This window comes from Mastigoproctus giganteus, chromosome 5 (genome assembly GCF_048544385.1).
Source record: "Mastigoproctus giganteus isolate SK-2022 chromosome 5, ASM4854438v1, whole genome shotgun sequence".
Classification (NCBI taxonomy): Eukaryota; Metazoa; Arthropoda; class Arachnida; order Uropygi; family Thelyphonidae; genus Mastigoproctus; species Mastigoproctus giganteus.
The window spans coordinates 101,758,837-101,781,377 of record NC_143579.1 but is presented as its reverse complement, the minus strand read 5'-3'; the positions used below and the strand labels follow the sequence as shown (position 1 = coordinate 101,781,377).

Sequence of the window (22,541 nt, the reverse complement as noted above, 5' to 3'; positions counted from 1 at the left end):
TACCATTGAAATTATGTTGCTTGGTGATGCTAATGTTCACAACAGTAGCTGGCATTAATTTTACAATTCTACAAGCCCATCTGATAATGATACTTCCTACTTAAGACAGTCTTGACCACTTGACTGACAGCTTTGAACCCTTCCTCATCAAATGCACTTCCACAATTGTTACACAATTGATATTAGCTATCATTTAGGTTTCTCATAACAGCCTTTTGAACTCTTCTTCTGTGGAGTCCTCTGTTGTAGCCACTTGTCTGGCATTGTAACAATATGCCAGACAAGTGGCTACAACACAAATTGTATTTCACCAAATGTGGTGAAATACAATTTGTGTTCCTCTTTTCTTTGGAATTTGGGAGACAGTCCTATGTAAGTTCAGATGAGAAGATGACAAAGAAACATATAATGTTTCATGTAATTCTAGTGTCTATTTTGCCAAGTTATAAAACAGTCACTCAAAAGTGTGTGAAACATCAGATGTCTCTTTCTCATCTCTTCTTGCCAGAATTTGTATTTCTTGTTATACCAATTTTCAGTTTTTTTTTTTTTTTTTTTTTTTTTTTTTTTATCATCACATATCAGGAGTGGATATTTGATGTACTTAAGCTGGCTGGATTTTTTATAAATTTTGACTACATTTATGTTACAGTAGTTAAGTTACAATCAAGAAAGATGTAACAATAGGTTTTGGAACTAGTTTGAAGCTGGGAAACATTATCCAAGTAGAGTTATGCAAGCAAATTTTAAAATCGAAGATTAGGTGATGAGATTATCTGTAAATACAACCAAATCAACAAAAAAAAAAAAAAAAGAAAGAAAGAAAGAAAGAAGAATTAGTGTTCTGTAATATATTAGAAAGAGTAGTATATACTACCCTCCAAAAAAGTATCTGGACACCCCTATTTTTATTGTTAATTAAGACCTTCCTGGATAAATAAGTGACTTAGACTTGTATATATGGAAGGCAGAGTGACACAAGTTAGTTGTTCTTTTCATGGCATGTAGATCTGACTGATTTTGAGAGGGGTGATGTTGGATGTCACATTGCTGGCTTGCTTGTTGATTTGTGCAATTGCGGACAGCCTCCAGCCATCCAGAGTCAACCACTGGTGATGTTATTGTGAAATGGAAGCATTGTGTTTTCAAAAATCTTTTGAAAACACAATACTGTTCGGCAATGCACACGAAGATCACTCCACATGGCCAGAGGATGCTCGGAAGGGTGATACAGCAATCTTTTTAGACCTCCCAACAAAACTCCAACCAAAAGTTTAAGTTGTCAACAGAGATTGGGGCATATGGGAATACAATACATATGAACACCCACAGCCTCAGTTTCGTGGAAGATTTTGCACATAAGCAAAACATCACCAAAAGCACTCAGTGGTCTCACTTTGCATGGTGTAGCAAACTCTGTAATTAGCCACAGAGCAGTAGAAATTGGTTCTGTGGAGTGACAAATCTTGCTGCACCATATTCTAATCAGATGAGTGGGTGTAGGTCAAGAGGATGCCCGGAGAATGTCAGTTTCTGGAGTACAGTGGACCCTCTCTTTACAATTGGTTCACTTTACGATCAAATCACTTTATGATGGCCTCTCTGGTCACTATATGATATGTAAATTGTGATTCTGATAAGCAGAAAAAGGAAGAATATTATCAATAGGCTATAAAAGTAAAGATATAAAGCACAAATTTACACTTTATTACCTTGCCAATTAACAAAATTAAATGATACATGCAAATCAGAAGAATATTTTTGGCAAGTTAGAAAAATAAAAATAAATTTATGCTTATGTACATAGCTTAATTACTACTATAATACTATAATATGTACATGCTAACTAATTGATATTTCTGTTCACCGATAGACAGGGTTGTTAAAATTATAAAGTATCCCTATGTAGAGGGCTCTGGAGTGAGTTCTAAGGCTTGTACTGAAGAGAAATTTGGACAACAGGTACAATAAAGAATGTGCTTGCCATTTATTGGAAAAACAAAATTAATTACAAAATTTGTCACTGTATGGCGTGTAACTGTCTTAATTACGATTATGCAAATAACATGTTATTTGCATAATCGTAAGTTATTGCCACAGTGCCACTACTCAGTTCTACTGTACTGTATAAAAGCAAAGCAGTCTCTTCAAAATTATACAGTAGATGTTTGCCTGCACTACAGCAGCAGCAATGACAACGTTACAGGAACAGCAATGACAACGTTACAGGAAAAGGCGCTATTAGTGAAGCTGTCCTATCAGAACAGCAACAATGCAGCTGCAGCTATCAGAGAATTCCGGCATCAGAAGCACATAAGGCATGGATCTATGACTGTTTGTGCTGTCTGCAAAATGATTGCAAAATTTGAAGTGACAGGACATCTTAGTGTTCAACCAGGTAGAGGTCGAAAACGAGTGGACTCCTCTCATGTTGAAGATGTGGCTATGGCTGTCGTGGATTTATCACGTCAATCTCCATGTGGGAGCACAAGTGTGCCAGCTGTTTCTCGTGAAGTGGACATGCTGTATTTCACTTTAAGGCTAATAATGTGTCAGGCATTGTGGTACTATCCTTACAAGATGCACATGCTACAGCAGCTAAAGCATGGCGATGCAGATATTCGTTTCACGCACTTCAGTTTCTGGCGTGAATGACAGTGGATATCACTTGGCCATGGAACACCCTTTGGAGTGATGAAGCCTACTTCTGCTTAACTGGGCAAGTGAATACACACACAACTGTCTTGATGGTTTTCTGTCACATTTGGGCAACAGAAAACTGTCAAGTTATCCGAGAGGGCCCGTTGCATCCTCCAAAAGTGACAGTGTGGTGTGGATTTACGGCCACGATTGGGCCATATTTTTTTGAACAGGTAACACCGACTGGACCCCACGCTTGTTCCGTCACTGGACAGTGATATTATGAAATGTTGGCAAATTTCGCAATACCAGAGCTGCAACAACATGGGTACCTTCGGGATACCATATTGGTGCAAAATGGTGCGCCACCCCACACCCACCATTGTGTCCAACAACACTTCACAGACGAATGGGTCATCAGCCATTGTTTCCAGACATCTTGGCCACCCTGATCACCGGACCTCACATCATGCAACTTCTGGTTGTGGGGTTTTTGAAGAACCAGGTGTATCGGGAATGATGTCAAACTATGGCAGATCCGAAGGACATTATTAGACGTCATGTGTTGACTATTCCAGTTAACATGTTATGTTCAAAAGTTATGTTCTGCTGTAGAAAATGCTGTTCTTTGAATGGAAACTGTTGTTGACCAAAATGGAGGACACATTGAACAATTGTAGCGCTGCTCAAGTGATTTGTATTGCCACAGCGCCATGTAGTGATAAATTTTGTAACTCATTTTTTCCCCCCAATAAATGGCGAGTGCATTCTTTATTGTACCTGTTGTCCAAATTTCTCTTCAGTACGAGCCTTAGAACTCTCTCCAGAGCCCTCTACATAGGGATACTTTAATTTTAACAACTCTGTATTTATATATATATATATATATATATTTTTTTTGTTAAATTTAAAACAGTAAAAAAGATAAGCAAATAAATAACGAAGAACACGATACGCCCAAGTTAGATATGGAGCAACAAGTTTACAAAAATTAAAAAATAGGAATGAAGAGAAGATTCTGAAAATTTATTTATGTTTTTTATATGATTGAAGATTCCATGGAGGGGGAAACACATTTCCCCATAATAATACAAAAACCCACAGAATTCCAGCCATCAGTACTATTGTAAATGCAATAAGATAGAGTTTACTACCTGTTTATAATAGATTGCACTAACAAAAAAAAAGCCCAATAAACTGGAAACTGCAAATTGTTTTTATGGTTGTGACCTCCAGAGATATAACAAAGGCGTTCAAAATTGATTCTTATAACTGAACATATGATAATGATGAAAATGTAGTGCATTTTAATGATTTGAATTGGTTTTTTGAAATTTGGTTCTACTAACTAGTAACCATGTTAAGAGGTACCTACTTATTTCACCATGCAATGGGCTTGGCTGACAATTATCTCTCTAACCGGCCATGTCTTTTGTTTTTGCATCCTGTTGTTGAAGTGATTTTTTGTGTTGTGCTTTAATCAATATATTAGTTTTAATCAATTTTTTTTAATCAATATTTACAATTTCCATTATAAAAATTACCTTTTAGAGAGATAAACACCTTAGTTATATAGTGAAAAGTTCAACTTCTGTGGTCTTGGAACGAATCACCAAAAAACAATGTGTTATTGAGTTCACATTATGATATTTTCATGATATGATGGTGTATGTAGAACGGATTAATATTGTAAAGTGGGGGTCCACTGTACATTGTGCCAGCAGGGGAGTTCTGAGGAGGAGAAAGTGGGGTTATGGTGTCCAGCAGTTTCTCGTGGTATGGCCTAGGACCTTTGGTGATTGTGCAAGGAGCCACAAACACTAATATTCGTTGTTCCTTGCACAGCAACTGGCATTTCTTTGATCTAGATCTGTATTTGTTTCAACAGGATAATGCACTATGCCATACTGCCAGTGCTGTTCAATAGTGTTCACGGAGGCGCCTTCGTAGCCAGGTGGGAAGGAGCAGCAGTGCATAGCACACGCTTCTTGATTAGACCGGGGTTCGAGCCCGTCACCACCAAATACGGAGGATGCGGAAAGGTCAAGGGAATGACCACCGCATATCCCGGAGCAATATGGCCTTAGTTGCTAATGCTCATAAAAACCAAATAACAAAAAAAAAAACAAATAGTGTTCACGGATATGAATGTACAAAAGTTGGAACGAACAGTGTAGGACCTCAATTTTAACTCTGTGGTAGACCTATGGGGTGGAATGTCAGGTAAGTACCAGATTAACACATCCCATATTGGATTGAGTGCTATTGTTGCTTTACATGAGGAAGGATATTCTTCCCGTCATATTGTGTATAGAGTGTCTTGTAATCAGTCGACATTGGTAGCTCAACTGGTCACTGTTCTGCAGGAAAAATGGATCGCTGCACCCACTGCAGTCTATTATTCATAATGGCCAAAGTGTGTGTGGGGGGGGGGGGGGGGCTGACACACTATTGAAATAAGTAGCCATGACACAGTGTGAAACCAACATGTGGGTTAGTGTAGGAATTAGAATTATTTAATATATTGGAAAGAGCAGTATAAACTTATGACAAAGAATAGTAGTCATAGAAATATAAATAATAAGGTAGAAAATGAAAGTTGTATGTACAAGGATATTTATAAAAATCTGTATATTTTTGGTGTATAATGGTAAAGAGGTAATGGTGCAATAATAATGGTAACAATAATGGTAAAGAGCTGCTAGAATTTTGCACAAACCATGCACTCACTGACATGCCATAAGTTCATGTGGAGGTAGAAAAATAGGATAAATATAATTGCCTATAAAATATATTACAAATATATTAAACAATTATTTGAAGATATGAGAATATATAGCAAATCTGACATTGGAAGTAATTGTCATATTTTATTGAGCAAATTAAAAAATTGTAGTTAAAATGAGCATAAGAAATGCTCATTTTAACTATAATTAATAGTTAATTATAGTATTAATGTATGTAGTACATTACATTTCAGGTGCATTAGATTTTTATTTCTTAAATTAAATGAAGTTTCTGTGATTAATTGAAGGAAAAGTCAATAACTAATTATTTTGTTACCAATTTATTATTAATTGACTAACTAATATATAAAATTTACTGCATATACCTCCTAACGTAATATTCACTGCATGTTGTGTAATACATTCTAATCAGCATGTAAAATACAACACGTACACTGGTGTTCAGAGAAAGTGCATCATCCCTGAAAATTGTAATTGTCGTCCGAATAACATAAATATATGGCAATATTTCTTACAGATTGCATCAGATAAGATTGACACGCATAGGCGATGACAAATATTGCATCAGCTGTTACTTTCAGCTATATAAGCATGCTCTGCAAGAGTTGCAGTCATTCCTTGCTTGTGCCAGGATGGCGAATTGCGTTTAACGCCACGAAGAAAGAATGCTATTGTTGCTTTACGCGAGGATGTTCTAACCATCATATTGCTTATAAGAGTGTCTTGTAATCAGTCAACAGTGAGTAGATTTCTTTCCAAACTCAAGAATACTGGTTCTGCTGATAGGAAAAAAGGAACCAGACGCAAACGAGTCTATGCCAAAACAGGACCGCATTTTTGAAGCATTTACATTATGTGTAAAGCTTCTTCGTCTGAGCTGAAAAGAGCATAAAAAGAATATACAGGTGTGGTAGCAATGCAGTAACAGTCAGAAGACGCCTCTTCAAAAATGGACTTGTAGCCCATTGTCCTAAGAAGAAGTCCCTCCTCACACAAAAAATGAAAAAGGCCCAATTAATTTGGTGTAAGGAGCATGTCAAATGGATCCCCGAGCAGTGGAAGTCAGTTATCTGATGAGAAGAAATTCAACTTGCATGGCTCAAATGGGAGACGAACGATTTGCTGTTGACATGGTGAAGAATACTATCCAGACTGTATAGTGTCTACAGTGAAATTTCGTACCAGCCAAATGATATGGGGGTGCATTTTGTATTGTGGAGTCGGTCACCTGCAGTTTATAAAAGGTTCCGTAAATGCCAATGGATACCTGCTATATTGGAAGGCACAGAGTAGTAGATACAGAGTGGACACTTGCTAAATTACTCCCAGCGCCATCATTGTATGAACATGGAACTAACGCAGCCATAAAAACCCAGAGAGTACTAACGTGCATGCCCAATGCTAACAAAGCCGTTACTGTATTTGAATTTGATTAATCTTAATGGAGCGCAGCAAGTTTGATTTACATTGCTTTTATTGTTATTATAATTATTTGTGTAGTTGTCTACTGACATTGTGGACAGAAAAAAGTATTTCTTTTGTAACAAAGCCAGAGTACGATTCCACCGATTTCTGAAAGAACATTTAAGGTAATTTATTGTAATAATTGATACAACTAGGAAATATTTAATGAAATGTTAAAAAAAAACATACTTTTAATAGCTAATTAATAACTAATTCATAACTTATTACATTAATTAATATGAATAATGTATTGATATTAATTGAAGTAATGGTTTATCGAATAGTTAAATAATTTAAATCTAGACATTTCTAGATGACAGCTCCCACTTGTTTCAGTGTAGTGAACTGTCCACAAGAAAGTTATAAGCATGTTTTAGTCTTTATCTGTATCAGTATCTTTCTTAAAACTCCAATATCAAAATTATCTGAATTTTGATGCTAGAGTTGTAAGAAAGATACTATTTGTATTATCAAAGGAAGCAAAGCTTATCTTTCAGTAACAGCATGGAATATATGTCATAGCCTCTTTGCAGTTTATGAAATCAAGGATTGTATTAAAGACTGTGACACACTGCTTTATTATTACTGTTATTAATTTATTTAGTTTTGTTGCATGTACTGAACGTATGCCTTTAGTCTTGCTTTTAATTTTATGACTTAAATCAATATGCCTTTATTTATATATATATATACAGGGTGGGCAAAAAATAGCTTTACAACTTATAACAGCTACCATTTTAGTTTGGTTCGAACGTGACAGTGCATATTTGACTGTCAAGCAGTGTAGACACGGCAAATTTGTTATGGAGTGCTTAAAGATTCAACAACACGTTCTTATTATTAAAACGTACTGCAAAAATCAGTCGTATATAATGGTGACCCTCAGAAAATTGCATCCATCTTGGCAGAAACAATACGCCTTCCAGACTCCAATTATTCATTTAGTGGCTAATTTCGAGGAAAGCGGTGCTGTGGCAGATAGGTCAGGCCACATTAGAAGTGCATGCTAGTGGAGAATATTGAAATCGTGCATGAAAGTGTAGCTGAAGAACCGACAACATCCTCACAGTGACGTCCCCAACAAATTGGAAATTTCGCGGTCGTCTCTGCAGAATATTTTCAAAAAAGATTTGCATATGTATCCATATAAGATACAGTTGATTCAAGAACTTCAGCCTTAAGACCATGAACGCTGTTGCAACTACAGTAATTCAACCTTACTCGTCTCTAATGAAGACCCGAATTTTTATGAGAAAATTATAACGAGCGACGAAACCCATTTCAACCTCAGTGGTTATGTTAACAAACAAAATAGCTGCTATTGGGGCACTAGAAACCCACAAGTGATCCATTAGTGACAATTACATCTTTGCATAGTGACAGTGTGGTGTGGAATTTGGTCAGGAGGTGTTATTGGACCTTATTTCTTCGAAGATGCTGCAGGTAATGCTGTAACTGTGAATGGCAACCACTACTGTGCCACAATCGAGAACTTTCTGTCACAGCAATTGGATGAACTGAGTTTGAAAAACGTGGTTTCATCAAGATTGGGGCTACATGTCACACAGCACGAGCCACAATCGAAATTTCGAAGAAAATGTTTCCACACTGATTAATCTCCAGAAGCAGTGACATCGACTGGCCTTCAGAATCACCAGATTTAACTGCGGCAGACTTTTTTCTGTGGGGTTATCTTAAAGGATGTGTCTATGTCAACAAGCCAACATCGATTGAACAACTAAAGAACGATATTTGAGCAGCAATAGTTGAAATATCGCCTGAAATTTGTGTAAATGTTATGAGAAATGCTCTTGAAAAAGCTCGTATTTGTGTGGCAGCAAGAGGCGTCAGTTTGGGCGACATTATATTCCACAAATAATTGCAAGGTCCAAATAAAGCATTTATGTTAAAATATTAATTGTTTTGTCTTTATTATAGGAATTATTGAAATGAAAGTTGTAAAGTTAATTTTTGGCCATCCTGTATATATATATATATGTTTGTATTAATATATTGAATAAAGTATGCATAAATGGATGTGAAAGTTACACAAAGTGTAAGTAACTAGAGGTTCTTCAGAAATTGATTGGTGAAAAGAGAAAGTCAACACTGTTCAAATATTTCTGCAACAGTCATTTCTTCATTGTGTATTTTACGTCAGAGGTTCCCAAACTTTCTCGGTTCACGGTGCCCTCAGTGTCTCAGGTTCATGGTGCACCCAGACCAAAAGAAATACCTAACAGTTCCATTTATTAAATAGTTAGGTCCAAACAACTTAATAAGAAATGTTGAAACTGTGAACTACCTCAAGTAGTTTGCGCGGTGTCTGACAGATGTTGAGTATTGCTGTGTTTCCCTCGAAAATTTAAAATATTCCGCGGCACACAGTTTGGGAACCACTGTTTTATGCAATAATTTATTTAAGGGCACAAAAGGTGATATAGTTCTACACATTGGCACTAATGATATTAAGAGTAGGAAACCAGACCAGCGGAATTACTTAACAAGTACAGGTCACTGTTGAAAAAAAGCCGTGAATTAGGGTTGAATTTGAAAGTGTCTGCAATTCTGCCCAGACACGATAGGAGGGAGTATATGATGAGAGCCCTGTCGATCAATTCGGCCCTGGAAAGATTGTGCAAGGCTCATGGGGTAAAATGTTTTTCAGCCTGGTCTGTACTTGTTAACAGGAGAGACTGCTTCTACAGGGATGGGATACACTTAAATAGAAAGGGTGCAAGAATGTTTGCTGATGCTATCGAGGTAGTGTTAGGCGGGTCGGAAAACTGCTAAATTGGGGGGATACAAGGACTAATAGATTAACAGTAGCCACTGGCACAGGTGAAAGTGATTCTTGCACTACTTCTATTGGAATGAGCAGCAGGTTGGAAAATAAGATGCAGAATATTTCAGAGACTGCTGGGAGTCATTGGGGTGCAAGTAAACACACAGGTTGTGTTAGGGTAGCTAAGAAAAAGAACGGGTGCATGTACACCAATGCATGAATTTGGGAAGTACAACGTCTACAGAAAGGATAGACATGATAGGAAGGGAGGAGGGGTTATGCTATTAGTTAAGAAACACATAAAATCCAAGGAAGTGAAGCCAGTCAACATCGCTGGACAGTGTCAAGTCAGTTTGGTGTGACATAAGCATTGGGAGATCAAAATTGAGAGTTGGAGTGTGCTATAGGCCTAATGACTCTGATGAGTATAATAAGAAACTGTACAGGGAAATAGAGTGGGCCAGTAAATCAGAGAGTCTTATAATGGGGGATTTTAATTTCCCAGATATTGACTGGAATTTGTGGGTTGGTCACTCACACACTAGTAAGGCTTTTTATGGATTTATTGGATGATTGTTTTCTAAATCAACATGTTCGGGAGGCAACTAGAGGGAGCAATACTCTTGATTTGATTATCAGTAGTGATTCTTCATGCATTAAGAATCTGCAGATACAGGAACCACTAGGTGGCAGTGATCACAGTGTGCTGAAGTGGGATTTATTCAAGGAGGTAACTACCATCAGGGGTAAAGGGAAGGGTTATTGCTTTCATAAAGGTGACTACGATGGTCTGAGACGGTATTTAAATTCTATACAGTGGGACCAACTGATGATGTTACCAACAGCAAATTCAAAATGGGAAGCATTCAAAGAACTTATCTTGGAAGCTACTAGGCTTTACATACCAACTAAGAAATATTGTTCAAGGTTCAGGCCTAAATGGATGTCAGATGAACTAATGAAACATATGGCAGAGAAGAAAAAAGCATGGGATACATATAAATTAACATGTGACTCAGAAGCCTATGATAGATATAAGTTGATCTGTAACCAAGTTACAAAGGAGGTTAGGCAGGCGAAGGCAGATTATGAGAAATCTTTGGCAAGGGATGCAAAGAAAAACAGAAAGGAGTTCTTTACTTATGTAAACTCTAGAAGGAAGGGGATGAATCAGATTGGTCCACTTGATATCGATGGTTCAACTGTTGATGATCCTGCTCAAGTAGCTAACGAACTAAATCAATATTTTGCATCTACATTCAGACATGAGGAGTTATTCAGAAAGGGCAATACCATAGATGAAGTAAACACTGGCAGTGAGCTAGATTATCTTGTAATAATTGAGAGTAAGGTGGAGGAGAAATTGTTGAGGATAAATACAAGAAAGGCACCCGGGGTGGATGGGATCTATCCAGTTATATTAAAGGAGGCAGCAAAGGAAGTAAGCAATCCGTTAGCCATAATTATGAGAGCTTCCTTGGACTCAGGGGAGGTACCCACAGACCGGAGATGTGCAAATGTAACCCAATTCACAAAGGAGGATCAAAGGCTGACACAAGTAATTATAGACCTGTGAGTTTAACTTCTGTTCCAGGAAAATTAATGGAAGCACTGGTTAAAGAAGCACTGCAGGATCATATTGACAAGAATTCAGTTATAGCTCAGACACAGCATGGTTTTGTTAAGGGAAGGTCTTGCCTGACTAATTTCATTGGATACTATGATGTAGTCACAAAAGAATGGGATGCAGGGAATAACTTTGATATTATATATTTGGATCTTAGAAAGGCTTTTGATACTGTTGCACATGAAAGACTGCTGCACAAATTGGAGCAGTGTGGCATTGGTGGCAAATTGTTGCTATGGGTAAAGGGATGGTTGAGTGGCAGAGTGGTAATTAATGGACACTGCTCATCGTGGCCTAATGTTATTAGTGGAGTCCCTCAGTTATTTTCTGTATTTATAAATAATATTGATGATGGTATATCAAGCTTAATGTCCAAGTTTGCAAACGATACAAAGGTTGGCAGGGTTATTAAGGACACTACTGACACTATGCTGCTGCAACAGGATCTGGAAAGGTTGAGCAGATGGGCTGAGAGGTGGCAAATGAAGTTTAACATTGACAAATGTAAAGTACTACATATGGGAAACAGCAACCCCAGAGCACGTATCAACTCTGTGGTACTACACTGACAGTGGTAGAGAATGAAAGGGACCTGGGGGTGGTTGTGCAGGCGATATGAAGTTTTCTGAGCAGTGCAGATGGGCGGCAAAAGTAGCTCATGGTGTATTGTCAATAATATACAGGAATTTTTCTAGCAGGGATAAGGAGGTGATTATTCCCTCGTATAAGGCAATGGTCAGGCCACACCTAGAGTACCGTATACAGGTCTGGAGGCCTCATTTCAAGAAGGATGTAGAGATGCTGGAACGAGTACAGAGGAGGGCAACAAGATTAGTGAATGGAACAAAGGGGTGCTCTTAAGAAGAAAGGCTTAAGTTTTGCAAATTACAGTGTCTGGAGACTAGGCACCAGCGAGGTGATTTGATAGAGGTGTACAAAGCCTTGAATGGTTTGAGCATGCTCAATGGGATACTGCCTCTTGCTCAGAATAATCACCTGAGAGGGCATAAATTCAAATTGAGGAAAGACAGATGTAGGATAGATGTGCAGAAATTTGCCTTTAGCCAGCAGGTGGTTGGTTGGTGGAACAGACTTCCATCCCTTGTCGTGGAAGTTGATAGCCTAAATAAGTTTAAGGCTCAGCTGGACAGGTATTTTGAATGAACGGAGGGGTGAAGTGGAAGGGTTTTTTTTTTTTTTTTTGGCTGATGCTGCATAAGCTTGCTTTCTTGCATCATGTTCCTCTACTAATGCTAATTCTAACATTTAATTCCATAATTATTTTTATTATCTTTTACAATGTATACAGTTAAAAAGTTATTTAATAGGTATTTTTAAAATTCTTTATGGACATTCCAGAAGGTCAAGGACCAATTATAATTTTTCCTATTGATTGTTATTTTTGATTAACACATTTCTGTTTTGCGCGATGCACTCGCTGGACGAATTAATCGCGTTAATCGAGGCCAGCCTGTATTTATATTTTTTTCTCATTCAGGGCATTATTGCATCATTTAGTCTCATGATACACACAACTAACTGGCTGTTCGTGTACAACTTGACCTCTTTATAAGCTTCATGCATTTTTTCCTATAATACAGGCAGATGTAATATTAAATCATTAGTCTTTCTGATTCTTTCCTTTACCTTCCATTGCTATTATAACTAATTTTGCTTCTAGTTTAATTCTGTAATTAAATACCTTTTATTCATGTATGTGTGTGTGTGTGTTATTTTTTCAATATTTATTTACAAAATATAGTAAAATCCCATTACACCACACTTCGGACTGCTGCATTGGTGGCGCCTCCATAGCCAGGTGGACAGGAGCAGCAGTGTGCAGCACACGCTTCTTGATTAGACTGGGGTTCGAGCCCGTGACCACCAAATATGGAAGATACGGAAAAGTCGGAATGACCACTGCATATCCCCAGAGCAATATGGCATTAGTTGCTAATTCTCCTAAAAACCAAATAACAACAACAGCTACATCGGTGGAACCTACAAGGAAACCGACTTTGCCAAGAATAAAGGACATGGCTGACAACTGTATAAATGACCTCAACCTTGGACTTGTCAAAGGAACACGTTGACCTGGACTGTGCATCTTTGCTGCCTCCAAGCCATATTGGCAAACAAAATCGAGCTCCTGACTCGATTGCTCTAAACCCAAACCCAAGCAGGAGAAGGAGAGACACCCTGTCCCCTCATCCCCGCCTATCCTCCTTTCCCTTCTTGTGAGACATGTGCACGCCTCACTAACCACCTGGTCATATCTATTCTGTCGCCCCCATACTTCTACCTTTACCGCCCAGCCTTCTGCCTCTCCTTCCCCACTCTACCTATACACGACACAAACACCCTACGCACTAAATTTAACCTAGTCCAAAAATAATCTTCGCCCAGTCTCAGCCTATCACATGCATTGCCCTACTTCTGCCATATGAATGCATGGACACTATGCACTGTATGCAAGCATTCAAAGTAACTACAACTGCATGGATATATATATATATATATATATATATATATATATATATATAGTCATATAAATTAGAATAAGGTTTAAAATAATAAAATAATGCCAGCAATACGGCAAGACAAGAGCGAAAAAACAAAATTAAACCTAGATTCAAATCTAACAGGGAGGGAAGAGAAAGGTAACAAGAATAAAAATATATTGCAACGGAAACTCTAAATTAATTTAGAAAATCTAATTATACGAATAATAATTCATTGAAATTTAAAGCCAATTAAATAGAAATTTAGTCTTGTCTTGCCATACTGCTGGCATTATTTTATTATTTTAAACCTTATTCTAATTTATATGACTATTTCAAGCATCATGTAGAGGAGTATGCTTTTTGCTGCCTCTGATGTGTGCTGTACCCTCCTTTTTATTTTTATCAAGTAATACTTCTTTTTCAACATTATTTAAATATAATTATATATATATGTATGTATGTATGTGTGTGTATATCTTCAACTTTTTTTTTTTACGTCCTAGCCGCCTAAATCTCAGGAAATTAAGTGCCAGGACCTGCAAGTGTAACTTAAGTCTACTGGGTTCCTGGTCTGCCTCCACAGGGCGAAAATGGGCAATGTTTGGCCTCAGTAGGGGGTCCAGAGGCTAAATGACCAGATGAACAATGGTACATGACACCACACAAATAAAATTCCCACACACTTTTAAATCTCTGGCATTCCCAGTCAACTGGCACACCCACAATGAAGGCAACATGGAGATCATGGGGATGCACAAATGATTTCATTGTACCAAAATTTTGTTCTAATAAATATTACTGAAAATTATTTCAAAAGAATCATTATTTATTATTTGTTCAAATAAATTCTGCTGCTCTTTTATAGTATGTTATGCAGAAATTTCTGCTTTATTTTACATAAATATTGATCTTTAAAATCATATAAAGTGTTTAGGACGTAAGCCTCAAGCTATGGAAAAGTCTAGACTATGTATAAGTATAGTGCGAAAGCTGCTAATATTCTGTTCATTCAGATTTGGCTATGTATTATTGATGCTTTCGCACTATACTTATACATAGTCTTTAAAATCAGTAATAAATAAATAAAATGAAGAAATATGTGTACTGTACTACAAAAATATATATATTTTTTTTTTTTTCAGAGAGTGTTGAAAACATTTTATTTATAAGAAATACCAAATATTCAGAAATATGGTATAATAGATAAAAGTTATTAACATTCAGTTTTAATGTTGATGCTTTTTATTTCTGCATAAAATTGGAATTAAACTTTATAAAATCAAAAATATATGGATTCAACTAATACTAAGTTGAATTCAATTACTAATTCCGATATTTTTTTGCTGATTGAGTGAACTGCTTATGTGAATGTAAGCAGAAGACCTTGAAATCATGAAAAAACAAGTTAGGTAATGTACGCATTTCGTTTCAGGTGCATTCGATTTTTTCTTAAATTAATTAAATTACTTTCTTTTTCTGTGATTAATTGAAGTGAAAAGTAAATAACAATTACCTTCTTATTAGTTAATTACTAAGATTATAACTTATAGTGCTCTTAATAAAACTCTAGTTTTATGTTTTCAAAATTAAAGGTCATTTTTAATTACAATTGTATAATATTTATTACTCTTTTCCCATATGTTTTTTTTTTTAAGTCTCTTCTTCTATCCCTCCTCTTGCCTCCTACACATAAGTGACACCATATTCACGAGTCGTACCTAACAGTACACACAAAACTTGCATGGGCTGTTTAAAGCTAACAATATTGCATTGAAACTATGTTTAATCTTATGAATTTCTTTTTTCCATATAAACTATGTAGAACAGTAAAGTAATAGTTACCATATTTCTGTTTGTTATAAAATATGATGTGGCTCAAGAGATCTTTCTTATCTTATCTTCCTTAATGGATTAGGCAATCTGCCTGTTCCGATCTCGAAGAGGTCTGCCCATCTTTTCTTTGATCTTCCTCTGTCTCTTTTTCCTTTTGCTCTATATTTATAAGCTAATTTAGGGAATCTATTATCTTCCATTCTTTCCATCTTTATCTATATTCTATAATTTTTCCATTAATTGAGTAAATCTAATTCCTTTCTAATATTATTTTAAAGAAACATTTGATATTTTATCTAATTTTGTACATCCATTGACATATCTTAAAATTTTCATTTCTACAGCTTGTACTCTATTAATGTCTCTTTGTTTCGGTATCCATGTTTCAGAACCATAAAGAAGTGTTGGTATTGCCATTACTTTGTAAAATTTCAATTGTGTTTCTTTCCTTTTTTTCTTAGCCAGAGTTCTTTTTATTGTTCCACATGTATTTTGAAATTTCACCAATTTCTGATTCATATCTTCTTCGACATCATATATTATATCACATCCTAGATATTTAAAATGCTTTACTTGTTCTAATATTTTATTGTCTATAACTATTTTTGTTCTCATATTTTGATATTTTAACTTTATATTCTTCAGTTATTTGGTTTAATTTAAATACTGCTCTTTTTAAATTATCTTCACTATCTTAAATAGTTACTTGATCATCTGCAAATAACAGTGTATTAATCCTATTCTTTGTATTTAAATATATACCTGTATTAATTTCTTCTTTCCATTTACATATCACATCCTCGATATATATGTTAAACAGCATTGGTGATGAGCTACATCCCTGTCTAACTTTCGCCTGTTAATTTATTACCTATATCTATTACTATTTTTGATCCTTGGTATAAACTCTGTATTATTTTTGTAAGATGATTTGGGTATCCTTTATTATTCAATATGTCCCATAGTTTTAGTCTGTTTACTCAATCAAATCTTTCTTAAAGAACTAAATATAAAATTTTGCAAAAATCTGTCCATTGATAAACAGACAGGCAGGCAACAGACAATTCACACACACACACACACACACACACACACACACACACACACACACACACACACACACACACACACACACACACAAACACACACATATATATATATGTACTTATGCATATATACATTTCAAAAATGTGCAGTTTTCAAGAACTGCATGTTTGTGAAATCGACCATCACTATTCTATAACAGAATAAGAGTGCAATTTATATCCTGAAATCTTATAAAATATATAAAAACAACAATAATAATTTCATGGAAACTTAAAAAGCAGCTCATTAGCTCTTTGACAATTTTGACTTGGAAGTTAAGTCATATAGGATATTAAAATGAACAGTGGTGTATCTTGAATTTCAATTTAATGAGGCTAGAGGTCTTTGACACTTGATTACCCCTTCCCTAAATGAGATACATTTATTGCAACAACAGAGATATAGTCATAAGGCCTAAAATCAAGTACATAATGGTTAGATCAGTTGGCTATAGTCGGCTGAGCTAGCCATTTTGTACTTGCATCAACATACCATCCGGCAATTATTATTTCTCTTTTCCCGTATACAGTTTGTAGAGAAAAAAGAAATTCATGGATTAAGTGTAGTTTTAATGCATTATTGTTAGCTGTAGACGGTTTGTTTGTTTGTTATTTGGTTTTTAGGAGCATTAGCAACTAAGGCCATATTGCTCTGCGGATATGCAGTGGCCATTCCCTGACCTTTCTGCATCCTCTGTATTTGGAGGATGGGTCACGGGCTCGAACCTGCTGTAGACAGGCCAATACATCCTTTGCTGCTTGTATTGTTATGTAAGACTGTTATGGTATTACTTGTGAAATTGAGAGGGGGAGAAGACTTTAAAAAAAAGTATATGGAAGAAGAGTTATAATATACCGTTGTACTTAAACTGATTGGTTAAGTTAAGAGAATATAAAACTATAGCATTTTATTAAGTGTTCCATAAAGTTATAATCTTAATAATTAATTTATAACAAGATAACTGTGTTTACTTTTCACTTATATTAATAACAGAAAAATAAATAAATTTATTTAAGGAGAAAAAAATCAAATGCTTGAAATGTACCATGCTGCCTATATTACTTAACATGTTTTGCTTCACTAGTAAAGAAGGTTTGGCACTCATTCAGTTAATTTTTAATCTATAGCACCCATTCAATTAATTATTAATGAAACCAAATGACATAATTGTAATACGTCTGTTATTGTTTTTATTTAGATCTTCTGAGGCGTCTTTCTCGTTCTCAAAATACAGTCTTCTGTGGTCGCATCCTCGTATTTTTGGCAAGATTTTTTCCTTTATCAGAGAGATCAGGTAAGAATTAAGTGATCTTTAAATAATAATGCATTATGCTATTTTGAAGGCAGTGAATTGTGATCATTTGACTGTAAAGATGCTTGTTTAAAACTAAATTGTTTTTTAGTTATTCCAAAGTATATAACATTTTTTTTTCATTCATGTTTGAATATACTGTATATAAATGAGTACTAAATTTAATATTGTAAATAAATTAATTAAAATTATTTTATGTGAAGAGAAGCATTACTGCCCTGCATGCTTGACAAATACAAGTATCCATGCTTAGTGCGCTTAATTGGCGCCATAAACAGTGCTACGTGAATTTGTGTTAAGCAGGGGTTTTATCCATAGGAAATAATGTAAATAATTTTAACTGATTGGCATTGATAATACCAGATTGTGATATTATTATCTACAAATCACTCAAAGCCACTTAATTTAATGTTAATCTAGTGGTCTCCTGAATTATTTTAGAATGTCCAATTTAGTTTCCAGTGACAGGTTTTTCCGATACCTTTTTACCTTCTTTGTGTTATTAGCACTAGCTGCCTCATTTGATCTCTTTGAGGTCATTTTAAATAAAAAAGAGAAGCTGAAACTACCTATGCAGTAAATTGAAATCACTCAAATGGATAAAAAATGGACATAAATAGTACCTAAACGAAAACCAACTGGAAACCAAAACTCAACTGAAAACAGCATTACTGAGTGGTGCTACTGTGTATGCTATGCAGATAAAAGCAACTTCCTGTCAGGAAACAACTTTCCAAAGAGAAGTTTTAAGAACATTTCCATAAATTAGCTAATTAGAATCATGGAGCTGGCACTCCCTTTCCTATAACACTGATGGGAAGGAAGATGTATGAAGTGTGTATTTTTGTAATATACAAGAAATAGCGTATTTTGCAGCTATGTTTGTACTTGTACTGAGACAAGAAACTTGTTCCAGTAGAAGTAAGAACAGTGACAGAAAATTAAAAATTAATGCGGATGTAGGTTACCCATAGACTCGAAAAATAACTTTTGGGTTAATAAACTGACTTTCAAAGTTTCTCCTTGCCATAAATTAGAAATTCTTTGCAACATTTTCATTTCAGTTGACAATTTTGCCATTTTTTTTATTAATTAATATCAATTAAAAGTCAATTTAAATCAAAGAACATCCCTTTGAAGACAAGCATCGTGAATTGCAGTCAGTTGGAAAATTGAGAAAAGCATTAAAAATATTTTTGAAATATCTTCTCTGACAATGAAACAAATATAACTCAAATCCATTCAATAACAACAATACTAAAATATTTTACCTTTCGAATTCATAAAGTATTATTGACCAGTAATGTTTATTACACCTTCCTTTACCCATCTACCAACTTTCCAACTAAACTGTCCACTTTTTTTTTTGTTTTCTGTAGTGCCTTTGATGCTCTTCCCCAGCATAAAAATCAGATCAAGTCAAGCTCTTCCCCAGAATTGTGCTCTATACCTCCTCTCCCAGTAATACTATTCATTCCGAACACTGGGAAAAGTTACTTTGGGTAACTTTTTCCAAGGCAGGTGCAATAATACTTTATGAATTGGAAAACTAAAATATTTTAGTATTGTTTTTATTGAATCTATTTTTTGACCATAGGTTGACACCCCAATTGTTGTACAGCAAGTGGGGATAGGATGGTGTACAAATACTTAATTCTACTCAGAATTACATTTAATTAATACACGTTTTTAAGATATTAAACATATCAATAATAATTGATAGTGCACCTGTTGTTGACGGGAAGCCTCAATGCTGGTAGACCTACATTTATCGGGCTTGGGAGAGCTTTCCTGAAATATATCTATAAGGTTAAGTACTTAACCTTATAGACGTTGCTATCTGAGTCCTGCTCAGATAGCAAACAAACTGAATGAGTATTTTGCACCTACATTCACACATGAGGAGTTATTAAGGAAGAAAAATGCCAGCAGGTTATCAAATTGTATCAGGATGCTTAATGATTTTGTAATAACTGAGAGCAAAGTGGAGGAGAAATTGTTGAAATTAAACATAAGAAAGGCACCTGGGGTGGATGGGATCTATCCAATTATATTAAAGGAGGCGGCAAAGAAACTAAGCAAACCCTTAGCCATAATAATGAGAGCATCCTTGGACTCAGCGGGAGGTCCCCACGGATCGGTGATGTGTAAATGCATTCCCATTCACAAAGGGGGATTGGAGGATGACACGAGTAATTACAGACCAGTAAGTTTAACTTCTGTTTTGGGTAAAATAATGGAGTCACTGGTTAAAGATGCATTGCACGTCTGGTCACCTGTCACCGCTGCTGGGTTAAATGCAGTAGAAACATTTAAACCTTTAAATACATAAATTATGCAAGAAAACTTACCTTAAAATCATAGAACCTTATATGTGATAATATTAATTTTCAAATGGCTCAAAACCACTAAAATATAGTATGTAGTGTAAATCTAGAATTCTCCCGAATCCAATCTTTTTAAAGTGTCCAGTTTAGCTTCCAGTGACAGGTTTTTCTGATAGCTTTTCACCTTCCTTATGTTATTAGCATTATTTTAAACCACCTGAAACTATTTGAAAGGAGGTCGAAACTACCTACATAGTAAACTAAAATCAACCACATGTACAAAAAATACATATAAACAGTGTGTAAACCCAAACTCACTGAAAAACAAAACTAAACCTAGAAGAATTTGAGTCACTCTAGAAATGGGGAAAAAAAAAAACAGCTCATAACACTGATGAGTGGTGCTACTGTGCAGCTAAAAGCAACTCCCAGTCAAGAAACGATGACAGTTCTCGAAGAGAAGTTTATAAACCATACTTCAATAAACTTTAGTTATTTAGAACTCCTGATTAGGCACTCCTTTTCCTATAAAACTGCTGTGCAGATGTATAACGTGTAACTTTTTATAATAAATGCTAGAAATGGTGCATCTGTATGTGACTGTAACATTTTACAGCCATGGACCCAGAAAACTTGTGTTACAAGCAGCTACAGCAAATTAACACAGAGATGTAAATTACTTGTGGGCACAAAAAATAACTTTTTGGCAGTGAATAGACAGCTTTCAGCATTTCTCCTTTTCATAAACTGGAAATGTTTTGCATCATTTGTAGTTCGGCCAGCAATTCACTTTTTCAGTTCTCGTTAATTGTGGTATCAGTTAAAAGTGTTTTTAATAGTTACAGTTGATTGGAAAAATCAAATTGAAGAGCATTATGTTTTTATTTTTTATTTGTTTTATGGAGCCTCTCTCTGGCAGCCAAACACTTCTAATTAACTCCTCCACTCCTCCCAAGACATTTGGAGTGAATATGCCGAGTGCTGTAGTGAACAAAAGCTGAGTGAACCACACTATAGCACAAAGCAAGTACTATTTTGCAGCTGGTAATATTTTCTTTGTTTTCTGTTTTGTCTCTAAAAATTGTTATGGTTATCAACATTTATACTACAATGTGCAATTAACAACGTTAGTCATTGGGCCCAGAAAAACGGGTTTAGAATATCAAAAGAAAAAACAGTCTGCATGCATTTCTGTAGAAAACGAAATTTACATCCTGAACCTGAACTAATATTGCAAGGTAACACAATACCAGTTAAACCAAGTGTAAAATTTCTTGGACTTATTCTAGACAGAAAATTGACCTTTGTAGAACATATAAAAGAACTACGAATAAAATGTATGAAACAACTTAACATTCTTAAAGTCTTAACAACAACATCTTGGGGGGCAGACCGTTATACCCTGCTCAACTTGTATAAAGCACTAGTAAGGTCAAAAATAGATTATGGAGCACCGGTTTATGCATCAGCAAGAAAGAGCGCCCTCAAATGGCTAGATCCGATTCACCATAGTGCAATTCGAATAGCAACAGGAGCTTTCCGCACATCCCCTATATACAGTCTCTATACAGAGGCTAATGAACCACCACTGTTCCTGAGGAGACAACAGTTGTCATTGTTGTATGCTTACAGGATAAGACCCATAAGAGACCATCCGACTTGGACAACTTTATTCTCGCCAAAATGGGAAAACATATATAGAAACCGCAAAAGAGCAAACCAGCCTCTAGGCATCAGACTACAGGAGCTACTGATAACACATGACCTCAAAATAGACAATGTTGCAAACCAAGAAGGATATATAGATCCACCATGGATAAACCATACCTCAGCCTATGAACTCCTCACACCAAACTGGAATAAAAATACTTTGTCAGACAGCAACTTTCAACAATTGCATGCAGCACATAGAATGCAATATCCCAATCACATACCAATATATACAGACGGATCAAAATCAGAGAACCATGTAGGAGCAGCAGCAGTATTCCCAGATATTACATTGTCACGCCAACTTCCAAAAGAATGCAGTGTCTACACTGCAGAATTAGTAGCAATTCAAATAGCCCTGGAGCATTTCAGAACCACCTACCACTTGAGAGCAGTAATATACTGTGATTCATTAAGTGTAATCCAAGTCATACAAAACACAAGCAATATAACCCATCCAGTACTCTGGCAAATTAAAAGGATACTAACAGGCTACACAAATAAAA

The 22,541-nt window shown here is 35.7% G+C and overlaps 1 protein-coding gene across 1 annotated transcript in view; it reads left to right on the top strand.

The window, feature by feature from the left end:
* Hpr1 (THO complex 1-like protein Hpr1) overlaps nt 1–22,541 on the top strand; it is a 384,568-nt gene that overhangs the window by 110,908 nt on the left and 251,119 nt on the right. The window contains exon 7 of the mRNA XM_090373371.1: nt 17,885–17,980. Within this exon, the coding sequence (XP_090229497.1) occupies nt 17,885–17,980 (96 nt within the window). The remainder of the gene's footprint in view (nt 1–17,884; nt 17,981–22,541) is intronic.